Genomic DNA, 19,599 nt, shown 5'->3' on the forward strand with positions numbered 1-19,599 from the left:
TAATCCCAGCATTTGGGGAGGCAGAGGAGGGCAGGATAGCTCAAGCCCAGGAGTTTGAGATCAGCCTGGGCAACATGGCAAAACCCTATCTCTACAAAAAAATTAGGCATGGGGGTGTACACCAGTAGTCCCAGCTACTTGGGAGGCTGAGGCAGGATGATCACTTGAGCCCAGGAAATCAAGGTTGCAATGAGCAAAGATTGTGCCACTGCATTCCAACCTGGGCTACAGGAGACCCTGTCCCAAAAAAAGAAAAAAATGAGGTTTCAGTAGCTTCTATGCAAGGTGATAACTGCAGAGAACTGAGACTCAACTGAAAACAGGTGATAAAACATTTTGTTGTGCTATTTATTGATTACAGGACAAAAGAGCAAGATGAAAGACACTAATATTTTTGAGCTCCCACTACATGCCAGGTACCACGCCACTGTCACACCTGGCCCACAGCAAATCTTCAATAAACGTTTGTTAAAGGGATGAATGAAACCCCAACCTTCATTCTGCAAAGGAAATGAAAGCTCAGGAAGATTCAGTGATTAAGATCACATTGTAAGTACTGGCAGAGCTGGGGCTTGAACCCAGGTGAGCTGACCGATTCAGATTTACTGCTGCTTAACAAATCACCCTTACATTTAGTGGCCGAAAACCGCAATGTACTATTTGTCACAATCAGGGTAGACAAGATGCAGATGGTGGTTCTGCTGGTCTTGTTTGGGGCCTTACATGGCTGCACTGAGATGGTGACAGGGGCTGGGACACACAGGATGGCTTCACCCACACGTCTATCTTGGCCATTTTTGGAAACTAACTACCATAGGTGATATTTCATGACCCCATAAGCACCCACAAATTGCACCTGGTTGGATATTCTGCCTTAGAAAGATCATTCTGGCAATAGAAAGTGCCTTGAAGGGGAAACCAAAGGTTTTGTAAAAAGTCTACTTTGGTGGTGAAGACCTGAGCCTAGACAGGAGCAGTGCACCCACCAAACAGTCCAAGGGGAAGGCAAAAGATGGTCCACTCCACCACAGGCTGCAGAGATGCCCCCTGGATAACTGGATAACAGTGTCAAGGATAACAGGAGTCCTGTGTTATCCCACTAGAGTCAGATTACAAGTATCAGGGTGAGATATTTTATTGAAGGGATGGAGATGAGAAAACCGAAGGAAACCTTTTAGTGTTCATACCACATCCATATCTGATCACAAGCATTGGTTATCTCACCAGCAGAAGCACTTTTCTGCAGCCATCTCTCTAAGTCAGCAAACCACTTCATGACAGCTCCTTTGTAACCAGAGGACCCAAATTTTTCCAGAGTACGACTGGTTACCTTTTGGCTCATTGATTGACCCTCAGGTTTTTTATATTCTGACTTAACGCACAAAAGTGTGTTTATATAGTTACATATATATGTATATATGAAAAATGTGTACATATTTCTATATATGTATGTAGAGCTGAGACAAAAGTTTTACAATGAACAGCACCTTACTCTATGCAACACACTCTTATTTCTATTCGCTTTAATCCTTTTTCTTTTTTTTTTGACAGAGCCTTGCTCTGTTGCCCAGGCTAGAGTGCAGCCGCGCGATCTTGGCTAACTGCAGCCTCTGCCTCCCGGGTTCAAGCGATTCTCCTTCCTCAGCCTCCCGAGTAGCTGGGATTACAGACATGCTCCACCACGTCCAGCTAATTTTTTTATTTTTTGGTAGAGATGGGGTTTCACCATGTTGGCCAGACTGGTCTGGAACTCCTGATCTTAAGTGATCCGCCTCGGCCTCCTAAAGTGCTGGATTATAGCCCACCCAATCCTATTTTTTTAAATGCTGTCCATTAATGCATTCTGACTTCTTGCTTGAAAACCCCTGGTTTAGTGGATAAGCACCTGTAACTCCAGGAACATTCAGGATTAAGGGCAGAAATAATGAAGTAAATTGAAGTATTAGCATTAGTATTTTCCATTACATTTTGGAATCGTCTATTTTGATGTATTCATGACGGTTAAAATAATTTAACATGCTAATGTATGGATTAACTTGGCAATTGCATTTTAAAATATTAAATGGAATAACGATTCTGACTCGTAAGTAGACATGTGTAACAGAATTCAACCACATCTGTAAACCATATTGAAATTATGAGAGTAAGATTTACCAACCATATTTTTTAGGTTTGACATATTAGATTTGTGAGTGAACTATGTACTTGGATTTTGTCAAGTAACTCAATCGCTTAACAAAATAACAATTAAATGTATAAATGCAGTTTATAGCTATACAGCATTTTAAAAAATCCCCTTCGAATGACTCTTTAAAATATACCAGGGGATACGCTACTTAAGTATAACTAGGTTTTGGATTTATAACGTTAATATTAATTATTAAAGCAAAACTCATTTCTAAAGACTCGCCTGAGTGCCCAAAAGACGCCCTCAAGGACAGGGAAGCAGCTGCGATTCACTCAGCGATCACCAGGGCCCAGAATTCAGGGCCGCTCAAGCGGAGCAGCAACACGTGGCCCAGCGAAAGGAGCTGCGTCCCGTGCAGCACAGCAACAAGAAACTGGCCTAGGAAGACGCCGGAGCGTCTTTCTTTCGCACGTTACTGCCTGCTACAGTCATTAAAAAAAAAACCAAAAACAAAAAAAAGAAATAAATTAGTAGTACGAAGAAAACTGCGCGAGCTACATTCCCAGCAGGGTCTGCGCCAGAGCGCGCCGGGCACCGCTCCCGCTACGGGTGGGAGGAAAGGATGCACCGCCCACCCGGCGCCGGGGAGGCTCGTCCCCGAGCAGGGGACGGGAACGCCTGGGTCCCGGGGACGTGGGGCGCAGGGTCTGGGGTCCGAGGCCACGGACGAAGCGGGAAGCCGGCTAGGCAGCGGTCTCTGTCTGGGATGGACGCCGCGCCCCACGCGGACCTCCCGCCCCGACTTCACCCAGCTCTGCTGCCCGTAACTCATATGACAAGAACATCAGGAACCGGACTATTACCCCGAAAGGGCCTTCCCAAGTCGTTTCGCCGCCTGCAATGCCCGATCGGGGGCCGCGCGTCCCCGGCAACCACGCCCGCCCGCGCAGCTGCAGAGGCCAGAAAAGGCCTGCTCGCCCGCGCTCCGCGCCACCCAGCCCGCGCTCCGGGCGATACCACCCTGGGCGACCCCTCCAAAGGCCGGAGATGGTGTCGTCCCCGGCCTCCGATTGGTCGGGGGGGCGGGGGCGTGGCCTCTGGAGCCTGGTTCCGCGCGCCGGAGCGCGCTAGCCGCATTGCGAGCCGAACCCGGGAGCTGGCGCCATGGTGAGGAGTGGTTGCGGGGCGCGGGCGACGCGACGGTGGGGGTTTCGGCCTGCGTTCGGGCCGCAGACAGAGCCTGGGCCTGGGCCTGGGCCTGGGCCTGCGCCTGCGCCTGCCCTGGGAACGGGTTCCGGCAGACGCTGAGGTTGCGTTGACGCTCGCGCCCCGGCTCCCGTTCCAGGTGCTGTTGCACGTGCTGTTTGAGCACGCGGTTGGCTACGCGCTGCTGGCGCTGAAGGAAGTGGAGGAGATCAGTCTGCTGCAGCCGCAGGTGGGTGAGATCCGTGGGCTCCTTTGGCGGCCCCGCAGACCCTCATCGCGCGGGTCCCAGCATGCACAGCGCGCTCCCACGTGGCCGGCCGAGCGGTTCGGGGCGGGGGGGCGGACCTGGAAAGCTCTAGATCCGGGGGTCTTTACCTTGACCCATGGGTAGAATCGCTCTAGCAATTAGAAATAAGCCTCCCGGACGCCGCCCCCGTACGATTAAAGCAGAAGCTGGGATGTGGGGCCCAGGTATCAGCATATTTTAAGAGCTTCCAAGGCTGAGAACCGCTGCTTTACTGCGCCGCAGAAGCAGGAGGGAGGGAAGGAAACCACTTAGCCTCTTTCTCCCCCCAGGTGGAGGAGTCCGTGCTCAACCTGGGCAAATTCCACAACATCGTTCGTCTGGTGGCCTTTTGTCCCTTTGCCTCATCCCAGGTTGCCTTGGAAAATGCCAACGCCGTGTCTGAAGGTAAGTCGGCCACCGCCAAGTATCACAGAGAGATGTGGTCCCTTTCGGAATCCTCTCGGGCAGCCTGTGATAGTATTTGCCGTCCTTGGCTGGCTCTGAGTCTGATAGGCGTGAGGCAGTATTTGAGACATACAATGTGTAATTTGAAATAATTGTCTCCACAGAGCTCAAGGTCTGGGAACTGCGCTATACCAAACTGTTTAAGCAGACGATGTGGGATGTGTGTTAACGTTTCCTTGTGGGCACTGTAGTGACAAACTATTTTTTATTTTTATTTTTTTTTTTGAGATGGAGTCTGTCCCCCAGGCTGGAGTGCAGTGGCAAGATCTGGGCTCACCGCAACCTCTGCCTCCCTGGTTCAGGCGATTCTCCTGCCTCAGCCTCCCGAGTAACTGGGATTACAAGCCTGTGCCAGCCACCACACCCGGCTAATTTTGTATTTTTGGTAGAGACGGGGTTTCACCATGTTGGCCAGGCTAGTCTCCATCTCCTGACCTCGTGATCCGCCCGCCTCGGCCTCCCAAGGTGCTGAGATTACAGGCGCGAGCGACGGTGCCCGGCCGACAAAGGGGGGTTTCTTAAAAGGGGGTCGGCTTAACACCTACTTGTGCCCGAGGTTTTGCCTAAACACAATCAAGTGTCTGGTTCTCTGCTTTCTGTTCGATTGGAAAGGGCAGTTGGGTAAACACAGGCTGAGAAAAAAAGGTTTGGTTCCAGAAGGCAAATTCTACGAAATACTCGAGGGTGTGTTACAAGCTATTATTTATTGCCCACTTGTGCTACCAGACCTGAATGCAGTTGTTCCCATGGCTGGGCCAGGCTTTGCAGTGATGACTTGCGAATCAAATCTGTCAATCCCCTGAGTGCAATCACTGATGTCTCCATGTCTCTGAGCAATGCCTGATGGGGAGGGATCTAGGCATGCCATCCCAGCGTGCTCGGTGGGACCAGGGTAGTCAGCTGAGGGATGTTAGAGTTGATTGTCCTTCAGCCTGTTAGTGGGAACTGTGTTCTTTCCCCTGAGGGGTTGTTCATGAGGACCTCCGCCTGCTCTTGGAGACCCACCTGCCGTCCAAAAAGAAGAAAGTACTCTTGGGAGTTGGGGATCCCAAGATTGGTGCTGCAATACAGGAGGAGTTAGGGTACAACTGCCAGACTGGAGGAGTCATAGCTGAGATCCTGCGAGGTGAGACCATCATCTGTTATATTCCTGTTATCCTGGACATTTTGGGGGAGGAGGTTCTGGAAACTTGGTTGCTTGTTGTGATTTCTGGGAAGGCCTTCGGGCTTGGCTGGTGCCCATGGGTGCAGGAGCTAGCTCAGAGCCCCTTGTTGCTCACCGTCTTGCCCTCTTCTTAGGAGTTCGTCTGCACTTCCACAATCTGGTGAAGGGTCTGACCGATCTGTCAGCTTGTAAAGCACAGCTGGGGCTGGGACACAGCTATTCCCGTGCCAAAGTTAAGTTTAATGTGAACCGGGTGGACAATATGATCATCCAGTCCATTAGCCTCCTGGACCAGCTGGATAAGGACATCAATACCTTCTCTATGCGTGTCAGGTAAAGTGCAGGGGCCACCCATAATACTGGAGCCTTTGGTCTGTAGTTCAGTTAATTTTGAGTCTTGATGAGGACTGACCATCCTGTGGGTAGAACCATGTGGGCTGGGGCTGGGTGTAGGCCTCCTGGTGCTTACCACAGGCTGTGTTCTTACACTGACTGTATAGAAAGAGGAGGTAGAGTAAACCTACCCCATATACACCTCAGCTCAGGCCCTGTGCCTGGTCTGTATTGTGAATGGGAGAACATAGAATTGAGGAAGATTTGGATCTTTGTCCCATTTCCTCCAGGCAGAGTAGGTGTGGAGAGGGCAAGGCTGTAGCTCTATGGTTTTTGATGAAGCAGCTGGGCCAGGGAGTGACTGTGGCTCTTTGCAGGGAGTGGTACGGGTATCACTTTCCGGAGCTAGTGAAGATCATCAACGACAATGCCACATACTGCCGTCTTGCCCAGTTTATTGGAAACCGAAGGGAACTGAATGAGGACAAGCTGGAGAAGCTGGAGGAGCTGACAATGGATGGGGCCAAGGCTAAGGCTATTCTGGATGCCTCACGGTCCTCCATGGGTCAGTGCAGAGCCTGGCAACCTGCATAAGGTATGGGGCTCTAAATATCTGGCCTCTTGCATTCACACTTGGTTTTTCCTAGGCATGGACATATCTGCCATTGACTTGATAAACATCGAGAGCTTCTCCAGTCGTGTGGTGTCTTTATCTGAATACCGCCAGAGCCTACACACCTACCTGCGCTCCAAGATGAGCCAAGTAGCCCCCAGCCTGTCAGCCCTAATTGGGGAAGCGGTGCGTCACAGGGGACTCAAAAATGGGAGAATAAGGACTGTTGCCATGTGCACCTGCACTGCTGTATTTCGTGACCCACCATGTCTTCCCTAGTTGTGCTTGATGCGGGGAGGTGGGGAGCAGGGCTGTCGTGCAACTGGCAGGTCAGCAGTTCATTTCTCTGACTGCTTCCTTGACTCTCTCTCCAGGTAGGTGCACGTCTCATCGCACATGCTGGCAGCCTCACCAACCTGGCCAAGTATCCAGCATCCACAGTGCAGATCCTTGGGGCTGAAAAGGCCCTGTTCAGGTACCAGTGAGGGCACCTGCCCACAATCAGGTGCCACTTCTGGTGCCCACTGCTTGTTGGGGGATCACGGTGATGGCTGACCAGGGCTCCCTGACCTATACAGGCCTCTGCTATGGGGGTGATGGCCAGTCCTGGTGTCTGAGTGATTCCCAGGGCCCAGCAAAGGGACCAAGTCTCCAGGTCAGCGACATTGGATGCCTTCCCTCTGCCTCTGGGGGCTATGGGTTGGCATGCATTGGGGTAGAGATCCAATCTGGCCTGAGGCTCACTCAGGACTTCGGGGTGAGAGGAGGGGAGGAGCTGAGCTGCCTTGGCTAATGGGGTTGAAATTTCTGATCTTAAACTCTCCACTGAATATTCTCTCAGAGCCCTGAAGACAAGGGGTAACACTCCAAAATATGGACTCATTTTCCACTCCACCTTCATTGGCCGAGCAGCCGCCAAGAACAAAGGCCGCATCTCCCGATACCTGGCAAACAAATGCAGTATTGCCTCACGAATCGATTGCTTCTCTGGTATGGGTGGGGGGGCGTTGGCAGGTGTGAGAAGGGGCTGGGTGGCTGGGTGGATGGGTGGGGAAGCTTGCAACCATAGCTTCCACAATGATGGCAATATTTTTCGTCAACAGCAGTTCACCTAGTGAGTGTTGAGACTCTGGGTCTGAGTGAAGCTGAGGGTAGAGGGAACACAGGGTTGGGGTAGTTTCTCTCTTTGGGCTGACAGGCTTTGTCACCCACACACATCCAGAGGTGCCCACGAGTGTATTCGGGGAGAAGCTTCGAGAACAAGTTGAAGAGCGACTGTCCTTCTATGAGACTGGAGAGATACCACGAAAGAATCTGGATGTCATGAAGGAAGCAATGGTTCAGGTCAGTTGGGCTTTGCTGGGTGTGGAGTGGGATAGCTAGCTGTTGGAGGTGATGAACTGTCTGAGCCTGACCTTGTAGAATGGAGGCAAAAAAACTGATTTAATGAGCCTGATCCAATAAAGCCAGAAAGGAGTCCTCAGAGCACCAGAAGTCTTCAGGCCCTTTTAGCACTTTTCTTTGACCAGGCAGAGGAAGCGGCTGCTGAGATTACTAGGAAGCTGGAGAAACAGGAGAAGAAACGCTTAAAGAAGGAAAAGAAACGGCTGGCTGCACTTGCCCTCGCGTCTTCAGAAAACAGCAGTAGTACTCCAGAGGAGTGTGAGGTCAGTAGGCAGCACGGCCCTGGCAGAGATCCTAGGTTGTAGGATTTTCAACACCAGAACAAAGGATGTGCCGCATCAAGCTGTGGTCTTGAGTCCAGGCTTTTGGACTGAAACAAGGACCTGAAACATCTAAAACTACCTCTTGATTCTATAGGAAGGAGATAGGTGCTGAACTTGCTCAAGAGCCCAGAGAGCTGGTTGTAGCTCACACTCGTTCCCTGGGCATGTGTGTTCTGTCCTCGGCTGCCTCCCAGGAGTCCTCAACCTGGGGTAGTGTAAATTCCTGCTCTGCTTATTATCAGACGTGTGTCCAGAGGTGGTAGTGTTTCACAGTGGGGATGGGGGCAGGGAGGCCCCAGTGTGCTAAGCTACAATCATTCTCCCTGAGATTTTCATTTAGCACCCAGTTTCTTAAACAGTGTTTCAGGGCCCTGTCTGGAACTTGGCATGATGGTTCTGTTGCGACCAGCATGGTGGGTGTTTCTTTAGGTTTTTTTTTTTTAATGGGCTGAGGTAATTGCTCATTACATGTTTTCCTTCTAATTTGGGACAGCCTTTGGGGTGGATTTCTAAAGTTATACCCACACAATTAAACTATCCCAGAAACACTGGGCAATGTTAATGACACACGTTCCCCTGCCTTGGCCTGTTCCCCTGTCCTTCCCTTTAGGAGACGAGTGAAAAACCCAAAAAGAAGAAAAAGCAAAAGCCCCAGGAGGTTCCTCAGGAGAATGGAATGGAAGACCCACCTATCTCTTTCTCCAAACCCAAGAAAAAGAAATCTTTCTCCAAGGAGGAGTTGATGAGTAGCGATCTTGAAGAGACCGCTGGCAGCACCAGTATTCCCAAGAGGAAGAGGTCTACACCCGAGGAGGAAACAGTTAATGACCCTGAAGAGGCAGGCCACAGAAGTGGCTCCAAGAAAAAGAGGAAATTCTCCAAAGAGGAGCCGGTCAGCAGTGGGCCTGAAGAGGCGGCTGGCAAGAGCAGCTCCAAGAAGAAGAAAAAGTTCCATAAAGCATCCCAGGAAGATTAGAATGCAAATGGACATTCTCTGGGAGGTGGGGCATACCATAGCCCAAGGTGACATTTCCCACCCTGTGCCGTGTTCCCCAATAAAAACAAATTCACAAGAGTTGGTTCATGTTCTTTATTGAACACCTTACATGGGTATGGACAGGGCCTATGGGTGGGGCAAGGCAGCAATGACAGCCTCAGTGAAGTCATGGCAAGTAGCATAGCCACCCATGTCAGAGGTTCGAACCTGTGGGGGAGAATCATCATCATCCATGTGGCCTGGGCTCCATCCTAACAATCCCCATCACCACCCAACAGTCTGTCCCCTAAGGAAGCTGGCCCAAGGACAACCTAGGCTCTACCCAGCAAGGTGACCATGGTCCACTGCTTAGAGGCACAAGGTCTCTTCCCTGGTACACTGCACTGAAGGGTATGGGGAGTGTGGTCCTTGCAAGGTTGGAAGAAATAAAGGGCTCTAGCTCCCTTTAGTCTGCAGGTGACCGATGACAGACTTGATGAAGTCGGTTGTGGTGCTGTAGCCGCCCATGTCTCGAGTCCGCACCTACAGCCACCACCGGCAACAGCCGTGGGGAGGGAGAAAAGAGAGCCCATGAAGGGAGGTAGGGCAATGTGACTGAGGAAATGGAATCCAAGAATGCGTGACAGCCAGAAAAAAGGCAATGCACAGGAATGGAAGGAGGAGCCAGGATGGGAAGCACATGGACCTGCCACTCCTCTTAAGCCACTATTAGCTGTGCTGCAGCCAGGGCAGGACAGGAGGCTGAGCAGGCAAAGATGATGGGAAACGCAGATCAGAGGCAGGATGTGGCTACCGAGCAGGCAAAGATGATGGGAAATGCAGATCAGAGGCAGGATGTGGCTACCTTCCTTGGAAGAAATAGACAAGACCAGCTGGAAGGAAAGAATCACAGCGAAAAGGAGATGGCGTGAAGGTGAAGCTGATGCTTCAGCCTGCCTGTATCCCTTGCTGTTCCACCCCCAAGGAGAGCTGCAAGTTCTGCATTCAGATGGCCCATGAAAAGGGCAGTGGATGGAGTAGGAAAGAGGGAACAGCAGATGGGATCTAAGAGGCAAAAGAGATCAAGAGGATGAAACAGCCAAGAGAAGGGAGATGAAGGACAGCCCTGAGAGGGATGCAGGGATGTCAGGGAGCAGATGTTCTGGGGACCTGGGGGGAAAGGAGACCCCCATTCAGGTTCCCCAGAGAGTAGTGCCGAGGTGCTGACACCAGAACTACTCTAAATCCTGAAGCCAGCACTACTCTTCTTAACTCACCTTGCCAACTTTGATCACCTTCTTCACCGCATCTGCAATCATGCTGGAGTGATACTCAAGACTGTGGATATGGACAGGAAGAAACTGTGACTCCCCCAAGACACCTCCCGCTAATTTCCCCACCTGCTCCTCCTCACGACACCCAACCTCTGCCCACAGCCTCCCATGACCTACTTAAGATGCCGCAGCATGTTGGAAGCCGACAGCAGCATGGCCGTGGGATTGGCTATATTCCTGCCCACTGCCTGGGCAAATGGGTGCCGGGCACCCTGTGGAGAGAGGGGCAGGCTAGACACTGGGAGGAGGCAGGAGGGGTATGCAGAGGCTTAGGTTGGAAAAGGACATTATGGGAGGGGGAGCTCAGGCCAGGGTCACGGAAAAGAGGCATGGTGGGCAGCGTGGAGGAAGAACAGGCCAAGATCACTTAGGAAGTGGAGATATTGGGATGGGAGAGGAATGGCGGACTTGAGGTCAGAGGAAGGGCCGAGGGAGAAAGCAGCCTCACTCACCGTCTCAAAGACTGCGTATTCTGCACTATAGCTCTCACCAGGGACCACACCAGCTCCCCCAACCAGGCCAGCAGCCAGATTGTCAATAATGTTCCCATAGAGATTGGGCATCACAAGCACATCAAACTGGTAAGGATTCTGCACCAGCTAGAGGGTGAGATGCAGGCATGAAGTAAATTCCACTCCCCACCCTCCTCCTCTGCCCCATGAGTAGAGATGTGGGGAGGCCTCACCTGCATGCAGCAGTTGTCTATGATCATTGTCTCAAATTTGATTTTGGGGTACAGTTCAGCAACTTCCTCACAGCACTGCAGGAACAACCCATCCCCAAGTTTCCTGTCCATGGGCCAAAGGGGACAGAATCAGCCAAGAAAGTACAGGGGCTACCTTCCCAGGAACCCATCCTACACAAAGCCATGCCCCTCACATGATGTTGGCCTTGTGGACAGCAGTGACCTTGCTCCGCCCCTTCTTGGTGGCATAGTCAAAGGCGAACTTTGCAATCCGCTGAGACTTGGCTCGTGTGACAATCTTCAAACACTCAATCACACCCCTTGCACTCTGGGTAAGAAGAAAGCAGCAGCTAGGTGACACTGGGAAGGGAAACAAGGAGCTCCACCTCTCTCCCATCTTCATCCTTGCCCTCCCCCAGTTTCTGGGGCCTCACCTCATGTTCCAGAGAGCTGTACTCCCCTTCTGTCTGCTCTCGAATGATCACCAGGTCTAGATTGTTGTGCCGAGTCATATACCCAGGAAGTGACTTCACATGGACTACGTTGGCAAATAAGTCCAACTTACGCCTGAGGGTGGGCAGGGCCATCAGCTCTGCTCCTGGTGCCCCGGCACCTCTCAACCATTCACCCCACCCAGACCACCTACCTCAGCCGCATATCATAGGAGGCTAGCTCCCCCTTATACTCCATCGGGGTATGAATCTTTCCTGTGAAAACAAAGTGGGAAAAGGAGTGTCAGCCACAGGCCAAGCCCAAGGGAACTCAGACCAGTGTCTAACCCCCTTAGGAACATAATGTAACCCAGACTCCCATCTCCCATTCCCAAATCAGTAAACTTTTAAATTGTCTCTGGGGGCAAGGGACAAAGGAGAATAACGTAGTTAAAGCCAGAAACATTTCATCTATTGCATTTTGTGTGTGTGTGTGTGTGTGTGTGTGTGTGTGTGTGTGAGAGAGAGAGACATAGGGTCTCACTCTGTCGTCCAGGCTGGAGTGCAGTGGCACGATCTGGGCTCACTGCAACCTCTGCCTCCCAGGTTCAAGCAATTCTCCTGCCTCAGCCTCCCCAGTAGCTGGGATTACAGGCATGTGCCACCACACCTGGCTAATTTTTTGTATTTTTAGTAGAGGCAGGGTCTCACCATGTTGGCCAGGCTGGTCTCAAACTCCTGACCTCAAGTGATCCACCCGCCCCGGCCTTAATGCTTTATTTTTAGTCAACATATTTAATTTATGTTGAAACTTCAAAACGGAGAACAGATTTTTTCTATTTATCAAAAAAGAGCCTGGGTTTAACAACAAGTTGAAAAACAATGCTAGCAGATCTGTGATCTTTTTAGATGTTTCTGTGCCTTCTCTTTATTTGACATTTTTTAACCCAACACCTACTGATGAATATCAATTATATGTCAGGCAATAAGGATAACAACTAAAACCATACAACTCCTGCCCTTGAGAAGCAAACGGTACACTGGGAAAGACAGAAAATATGAAAGACATGATAAGTACCATGGGAAACTTGCATAGCAACACAAAGAGGAAATCCTCTCCAGTAATATCAGGATACAGCACAGAAGAGCTGGCACTTCAGCCATGCCTTGAGCCCCAGAACCTATGTATGTGACCTTATTTGGGAAAAGAGGCTTTGCAGATGTAATTAAGTTAAGGATCTTGAGAAAAAATCGTCCCATCCAGGGCTAAATATTTAAGGAGAAAAATGATACCGAGACAGAGAGGGAAGAAAACCACAGATATTGGAGTGATGCATCTACAAGTCAAAAAACAGCAAGAGCCACCAGAAGAGGCAAGAAAGGTTTCTCCCCTAAACCTTCAGAGGGAGCAGGGCCCTGCCAACACCTTAATTTCAGACTGATGGCCTCCAGCACTGTGAGAGAATACATTTCTGTTAATGATAAGCCACCAGGTTCATGGTAGTGTGTTATGGCAGCTATGGGAAACTAATACAGTGAATGAGTGAGAAGGGCTCTAACAGGTAGCATCAAAGAAAGAACGTTCTGGGTGGAGGGAACAATGTAAGTCAGGTAGTACATATTTGGAATCTAACACACAATCTAGTGTGATTGAAGCACAGAACAAGAGTTGTGGAACCAAGGCAGAAAATTAAGGGCCAACTTATAAAGTACTGACTTTCCTATGGTAAGGCTGGGCCTGGAAAATCAGGCTGTTCTTTCCAAGAAGAGATATGGAAGATGAACTATAGGGGCAGAACTAGAAGCCAAAAAAATCAAATGAGGAGATTAAAGCGCGGAAGACAAAAGAAAAGGGGCAGCTAGGCACGGTGGCTCATGCCTATAATCGCAGCACTTTGGGATGCAGAGGTGGGTGGATCACTTGAGGTCAAGAGTTCGAGACCAGCCTGGCCAACATGGTAAAACCCTCTCTCTACTAAAAATACAAAAATTAGCCTGGGCATGGTGGCTCACACTTGTAATCCCAGCACTGTGGGAGGCCAAGGCGGGCAGATCACAAGGTCAGGAGTTCGAGACCAGCCTGACCAACATGGTGAAACCCCATCTCTACTAAAAATACAAAAATTAGCCAGGCATGGTGGCACACTCCTGTAATACCAGCCAGCTACTCAGGAGGCTGAGGCAGGAGAATCACTTGAACCCGGGAGGCAGAGGTTGCAGTGAGCTGAGATGGCAACATTGCACTCCAGCCTGGGAGACAGAGCGAGACTCTGTCTTAAAACAAAACAAACACAAAAATTAGCTGGGTGTGGTGGTGCACACCTGTAGTCCCAGCTACTCAGGAGGCTGAGGCAGGAGAATTGCTTGAACCAGGGACGGGGAGGTTGCAGTGAGCCGAGATCGCGCCACTGCACTCCAGCCTGGGCGACAGAGCGAGATGAAACAAAGAGGAAGGAAGGGAGGGGAAAATAAAAAAAAGAAAAGGGGCAGCTAAAAGTGGTATTCCAGAAATGCAATGAATAAGATTTGATGACAGTTGATGTAGCCTCAGGACAGACTCAGAACCCCTGGAACTTTTCTGCATAGACAGCTGACATGATCTCTCAACTCCTGGGCTCCCAATGGGAAGGAACAAATGTCCAAGTACCAATGGTGGTTGCCCTGGAGTTAATATAATTGCATAGCATGTGGGGAGAAGGGCTTAATAAACATTTGGTCATTTGATTTTAAATGGCACATGGACAAGTGGCAAGAGGGCACACATACCAATGATGGCCACTTTGTTCTCCTTCATGGAACTCAGCACCTGCTCCAGCTTCTCCTCAGATGCCATATTCTGCACCTCACTCAGGTGGTGCTCCTGGAACTCCACTGGGACAGCGGCAGCCTTCAGAGACAGGTTCCCAAAACATCACAGTCAAGGCCAAGTCCTTTCCAACACACTACTGTCCTCTACTGTCTGATCCCCGAGGCCACTCACCTTGAACACCTCCTTGACGGCGTGCATCAGCTCAGGCCCCACACCGTCTCCCGGAAGCATGGTCACGGGAAAGGAGCCCTCCACCCTCACGTCCTCGGCCTGAATTGGGGGAAGAGGGGAGAAGTAAAGATAGAGCTGGGGCGGGAGCACGGATCCTGGGAGTAGAGAAGTAGGGAGACCCGGGAGGGGTGGGGAAAAGCCAGGGGAGGGAGCAGCGAGGAAGGGACAGGGTCGTAAGAGAGACCCCAGCCAGATTCGTGCATACCTGGCTCCGCGATGCAGCGTGCGCCGCGGCCGAGGTACTCAGACCTCTCCATGCCCCAGGGTTCCCGGCGGAGACCAGCGCCTGCAACAGGGACACACAAGCCTGTAAGGTCAGATTTGAGACATCCAGACCCCGAACACTACAGTTGACTTTGCCCTGTTTAGGAAACCCTAGGACAAACTCTCCGCTCCTTCGCCCGCCCCTGCCCGACATGTCCCGGGGCCTCACTCGGGTCAGCCAGCGGACTCCGCTCAATGCCGCCATGTTTCCCGCAGGAAGTCGCGTGGGAAGTGACGCCTGAAGCTGGCGCGGCCCCGTACCCCGACTTCCGGCCTGTACTGAGTTCCTGGTATTTGTCTCTCTGCGCCAACCAGCACTGCTTGCTCACGCCTGTTTCTCCTTTTTCTTGCCGGTGGGGAGGTCATGGGATGCGCAAGCACTTTGTCTCTTGCTTTGTTTTCAGTCGCCATATTTAATCTACGTCGAAACTTCAAAATAACATTAGGGGGAAAAATGTAGCGTCATGTTTATCAGACGAGGACCTGAGCTTAACAAGCGATTGAGAGAAAATCCTTGGGAAGCTGTTAAAATTTTTGTGTCAATGCGTTTGTTATTCTTTTAACCAGTACTCACTGAATACCTGTAAGTCAGGCTCTCGAGGAATACAGTACAGACAGGGGAGGTGTGTGTCGGGTTTCTCCGCCAGTCTCCGAGAGTGCCCAGGACCTCTGTATTACCCGTCGCCTCGTAGTTTTTTCTTACAGGGTTTTGTTCTTTGCTCTGACAGTTATTTCCCTAATAGTGTGTCCCGGACTTGAACTCCCCAGGACAGGCCCATAACTAGTGTCAGAAATGAGTTCAAGCGTGTAAGTGTGACTAAAGGGAATTTCAGACTGATCCTTAAAGTAACAATCATAAAAACTAAAAAAAGCCTGGACAACATAGGGAGACCTCGACTCTACAAAAAATTTAAAAATTAGCCAGGCGTGGTGACACACCTGTAGTCCCAGCTACTTAGGAGGCTGAGGTGGGAGGATCACTTAAGCCCGGGAGGTGGAAGCCGTAGTGAGCCGTGATGGCACCACTGCACTCCAGCCTGGGAGACGGGGCGAGACCCGTCTCAAAACAATTCCAGTCACGATTTTTTTTTTTTTTTTTTTTTTTTTTTGAGACAGAGTCTCGCTCTGTCGCCCAGGCTGGAGTGCAGTGGTGCGATCTCGGCTCACTGCAAGCTCCGCCTCCCGGGTTCATGCCATTCTCCTGCCTCAGCCTCCCGAGTAGCGCCCGCCATCACACCTGGCTAATTTTTTTTTTTTTTTTTTATTTTTTTTTTTATTTTTTTTATTTTTAGTGGAGACGGGGTTTCACCGTGGTCTCGATCTCCTGACGTCGTGATCCGCCCGCCTCGGCCTCCCAAAGTGCTGGGATTACAGGCGTGAGCCACCAAGCCCGGCCTCCAGTCACGATTTTAGGTGTGTACAATTGACACACCTAAAGACAAACTGGTAGAGGAAGATTTGCCTCACCCACTCTTCTGGAAGTATGGTTTTGGATCACCTATCCAGATGGACCAGAGCTCTTGTTAAAAGTGCAGGCTTGTGAGTCATACTTCATTTGCTGAATCCAAATCTCAGTGATGGGGGCCCAGAAAATACATCTCTAACAGGCTCCCCGTTAATACACACTGAAATTTAAGAACCACTAGCTAGGTTCTCTGTGATAAGTTCCTCCTTCGTATATACCTCAACCAGCCAAAAAGGTGGCAACGCAAAGGCATTCCCAGTGCTTCTATTCTTGGGGAATATGCATAGGCTTTGTGCCTCCTCTGCAGTCCTTTAGGTGAGACATTCTCCTATATAGTAGTAGGATGAGAAGATTAAACTAGGTAATGTGTAAGAGTTTTGAACAAATGAAAAGTACTGGGTAAATATAGAGCTGTTATTATAGCTAATATAATATTAGTATAACACACTCCTCTATTTCCATTCATATATCCCATGAAACCAACCAAAACCAGAGAGCACCACCGTCTTGCTCCCATAGACTCCCTCGTCCCAGCTTCCACATCACTATTAATATTCGTCACTATTTTTCTTCTCCAAATATTTCTCCTTCTAAGAAAAAAATGGAAGATTTATAACCTCTGCCTCCCGGGTTCAAGCGATTTTCCTGCCTCCGCCTCCCTGGTAGCTGGGATTACAGGCACACGCCACCACACCCGGCTAATTTTTGTATTTTTATTAGAGACAGGGTTTCACCATGTTGGCCAGGCTGGTCTTGAACTCCTGACCTCAGGTGATCTGCCAACCTCAGCCTCCCAAAGTGCTGGGATTACAGGCATGAGCCACCGCACCCTGCCAAATTTACTCTTTTTAAAAAACTACATTTTCTGTTACATCAGGAAATGTAGGATAAGAAAGAAGAGAGATGTACCATCTTAATCCAATCTCTGATAATAATCTAATTTTCTTGAGGGTGACTACATCATTTCCATCCCTAAATTCTGCACAGACTTGTTCCCCACCTAACACTCAAAAAATATCTGCTAACTGATAAAACACTAAGTGGCCATCACCAGGGTGAAAGGAACTGGTGGAGGTTACCAGTGGACACAGGCCAAGAAGATGAGACCATTATTGTCTGAAGTCCACTGTGTTCTCCCCATGAACTCAGCAAGCTCTCCTGGCCTTCAAGTCCCCATGAGGGCATCTTTGACCAATACTGCCTGATAATGGAGAAATCCTGTCAGGACCTTTGAAAAGTTTCTTAACCAATCTCCTGGGGGATGGGAGGGAGGTTATACCATCTTGTTCTCTTCTAACTGTTGTGGAGTCTCCTCTGCTTAGCACAAGAGGCTATAATGATGGATGAGCTGCCTACACTTGAGTGTTCAGTGTGAAGCTGAGTGACTTGAATGTCTGCTTCCCAGGCCTGCAAATCCTCCAGCACAGGAGTCCTGACTTGGGATCTACAGAACCCCCTAGGTGTCCATGAATAGGAATCAGCACTGTGAACCTGGATGGGGAAAAACCAAAAATCACATCTTTATTCTCACTAACCTCTAACTGAAGTTTAGCATTTCCTTTCATTATGAATGCAGGTCACAGATTACAGTGCTGCCTGTAGTACTCTTGACTTTGTCAATCATAAAAAGTATAGATATTTTCATACCACATTTTAGTTGTAGTAGATCTCTTAAAATATCACTTACTTTAATCCCTATTTTTACATTATTTGACCCAATGCTAGATTGTGTTATTTAATGAATTAATAAAGCAGCAAACATAGTAGTATGTTACAAGGTAGCTTTTATTCCTTTTCTCTTTTTAGAGAGATGGTTTCAGTCTGTTCCCCAGGCTAGGGTGTGATCACGGCTCACTGTAACCTCAAACTCCTGGGCTCAGGTGATCCTCCCACCTCAGCCTCCCAAGTAGCTGGGACTACAGGCATGCGCCACCATGCCTAGCTAATTTTTAAATATTTTGTAGACATGAGGTCTTGCTATGTCGCCCAGGCTTGTCTTAATCATATTTGTCTTGTAATTCTATTTATTTTATATACTTAAAAGTCTCTTTTTTTTTTTTTTTTTGGAGACAGAGTCGCTCTGTTGCCCAGGCTGAAGAGCAGTGGGCGATCTCAGCTGAGTGCAAGCTCCGCCTCCCGGGTTCGCACCATTCTCCTGCCTCAGCCTCCGGAGTAGCTGGGACTACAGGCGCCCGCCACCACGCCCAGCTAATCTTTTTGTATTTTTAGTAGAGACAGGGTTTCACCGTGTTAGCCAGGATAGTCTCGATCTCTTGACCTCGTGATCCACCCGCCTCGGCCTCCCAAAGTGCTGGGATTACAGGCTTGAGCCACTGCACTCGGCCTAAAAGCCTCTTCTAAGAAAGGTTCCACAGGCTTCACCAGCCTTCCAAACAGGTCCACTGCACACAAAAGTTTCAGAATTTCTGGTGTAGTAGGCCTACTGGATCTTTTTCTGAAACCATGAACAATCAAAAGAGTAATATAACCAATGACAATTCCTTGAAAATTAAAGTCTGAAAAAGCTTCTTGGGAGAATTTGATCTGTGATTGAAAGGATAAACAGAATTACAGAGGAGAAGTGATTACACTCAGGGAAAATGGAAATGTAAGCAAAGCTGCTGTTTCAGATCAACTGCCCTAGAAGCAGAGCCCAAGACAGGGATTCTATGCAATTGACCTGTTGAAGGAGTGCTCTCAGGAGAAACACATCAGAAGGTGAATGAGCAGAATGTGGAGGGGAAGGAGCTCAGCGAGATGTGGCCTCAGCCAGAGTCCACCTCAGCCCCATCTCCTGGGGAGCTCTGGAGCATTAGTGACAACTCAAGGTTGTCATGATTTGAGACAAGGCTTAACAACCCTGCTTTGCCCCTGCATGGCATAGGCCAGGGCCAATCCTTCAGAGAAGGAGGAAGCTTTGAGCCGTTAGTGGCAAATACCTGAAGCAACTGGGGGAATGGATACACCAGCTTGCCAAGAGGACCTGGCCAAGGCAGACACTACCTTGCGGAGGTGACAGTGAACATAGCGTGCTGACGAACAGTGAGGTGGGCAGATATATTTGAGGAGATGAGTTATAGTGAGGATTGGTGAGTAGGTAGGACTGGTGCATGTTCAAGGTCCGAGAGAAACAGAGAGAGTTTTGTGAGCAATACTAAGCACCCTGTTGAGGTTAGTGGCTGTGAAGTTTATTGTGGTGCAATTGTGTGTGATTTCACGGTGAGAGCAAACCAAAAGTGAGTTCATCCAAAAGTGATATTTTGCTAGAGAGTGGTACAAGGGAGTTGAGAGTGTTGGCAAAATGGGATCAGGAGGCAAGTGAAGACAGAAGAGATCTAATCAACAGGCAGCTGAGGAAAGAATCAAAGACCCCCCCCAAAATATTCAAAGAGTAGTACTTGTGGGAGTTGTTGAGCAAGTAAGATGGGAAGAGAGGACGCTGCTTCCACCAGTGGTTTTGGAGGTGGAGTAGATGCTGGTG

At 49.7% G+C, this 19,599-nt stretch overlaps 2 protein-coding genes and 5 non-coding genes across 9 annotated transcripts in view; 6 read left to right on the top strand and 1 right to left on the bottom strand.

The window, feature by feature from the left end:
• The first annotated feature begins 3,169 nt into the window (after positions 1-3,169).
• Positions 3,170-8,998, top strand: NOP56 (NOP56 ribonucleoprotein). Of its 2 annotated transcripts, XM_003821289.4 has the most exons (12): positions 3,170-3,295; positions 3,474-3,563; positions 3,911-4,025; positions 5,050-5,211; positions 5,385-5,583; positions 5,961-6,148; positions 6,231-6,382; positions 6,571-6,671; positions 7,038-7,186; positions 7,419-7,540; positions 7,726-7,863; positions 8,534-8,998. In XM_003821289.4, the coding sequence occupies exons 1-12, from the start codon at positions 3,293-3,295 to the stop codon at positions 8,897-8,899; spliced, it is 1,785 nt and encodes a 594-aa protein (XP_003821337.1). In that variant the 5' UTR covers positions 3,170-3,292; the 3' UTR covers positions 8,900-8,998. The 2 variants fall into 2 exon arrangements, with proteins under 2 accessions (XP_003821337.1, XP_034802881.1); XM_034946990.2 differs by lacking the exon at positions 7,726-7,863.
• On the top strand, positions 4,848-4,922 carry LOC112438028 (small nucleolar RNA SNORD110). Its single transcript, XR_003026533.1, has one exon. It is a non-coding gene; the product is annotated as a small nucleolar RNA SNORD110 (small nucleolar RNA).
• On the top strand, positions 5,703-5,834 carry LOC112438019 (small nucleolar RNA SNORA51). The gene has a single exon (XR_003026524.3). It is a non-coding gene; the product is annotated as a small nucleolar RNA SNORA51 (small nucleolar RNA).
• Positions 6,734-6,819, top strand: LOC112438027 (small nucleolar RNA SNORD86). Its single transcript, XR_003026532.1, has one exon. It is a non-coding gene; the product is annotated as a small nucleolar RNA SNORD86 (small nucleolar RNA).
• On the top strand, positions 7,269-7,339 carry LOC112438015 (small nucleolar RNA SNORD56). Its single transcript, XR_003026521.1, has one exon. It is a non-coding gene; the product is annotated as a small nucleolar RNA SNORD56 (small nucleolar RNA).
• On the top strand, positions 7,584-7,655 carry LOC112438014 (small nucleolar RNA SNORD57). The gene has a single exon (XR_003026520.1). It is a non-coding gene; the product is annotated as a small nucleolar RNA SNORD57 (small nucleolar RNA).
• A 1-nt stretch (position 8,999) lies between the features above and the next one.
• Positions 9,000-19,599, bottom strand: part of IDH3B (isocitrate dehydrogenase (NAD(+)) 3 non-catalytic subunit beta) — a 30,077-nt gene continuing 19,477 nt past the window's right edge. Inside the window, exons 3-14 of one of the 2 annotated variants that reach the window (XM_034946996.2) lie at positions 14,823-15,082; positions 14,595-14,675; positions 14,330-14,428; positions 14,116-14,236; positions 11,565-11,625; positions 11,353-11,485; positions 11,113-11,246; positions 10,919-11,021; positions 10,686-10,832; positions 10,351-10,445; positions 10,177-10,237; positions 9,000-9,127 (exon numbers count right to left, since the gene is read on the bottom strand). In XM_034946996.2, coding sequence (XP_034802887.1) covers positions 9,047-9,127; positions 10,177-10,237; positions 10,351-10,445; positions 10,686-10,832; positions 10,919-11,021; positions 11,113-11,246; positions 11,353-11,485; positions 11,565-11,625; positions 14,116-14,236; positions 14,330-14,428; positions 14,595-14,675; positions 14,823-14,858 — 1,152 coding nt within the window. In that variant the 5' untranslated portion in view covers positions 14,859-15,082 and the 3' untranslated portion in view covers positions 9,000-9,046. Of the gene's footprint in view, positions 9,443-10,176; positions 10,238-10,350; positions 10,446-10,685; positions 10,833-10,918; positions 11,022-11,112; positions 11,247-11,352; positions 11,486-11,564; positions 11,626-14,115; positions 14,237-14,329; positions 14,429-14,594; positions 14,676-14,822; positions 15,083-19,599 lie in introns of both variants that reach the window. The other variant, XM_034946995.2, reaches the window with a different exon arrangement.

This window comes from Pan paniscus, chromosome 21 (assembly GCF_029289425.2).
Source record: "Pan paniscus chromosome 21, NHGRI_mPanPan1-v2.0_pri, whole genome shotgun sequence".
Taxonomy (NCBI): domain Eukaryota; kingdom Metazoa; phylum Chordata; class Mammalia; order Primates; family Hominidae; genus Pan; species Pan paniscus.

Coding starts and splice junctions, on each gene's coding strand:
- NOP56 (XM_003821289.4), top strand. Junction 5,212..5,384: donor CATAGCTGAGATCCTGCGAG/GTGAGACCATCA, acceptor CCCTCTTCTTAG/GAGTTCGTCTGCACTTCCAC. Junction 7,864..8,533: donor GTACTCCAGAGGAGTGTGAG/GTCAGTAGGCAG, acceptor CCTTCCCTTTAG/GAGACGAGTGAAAAACCCAA.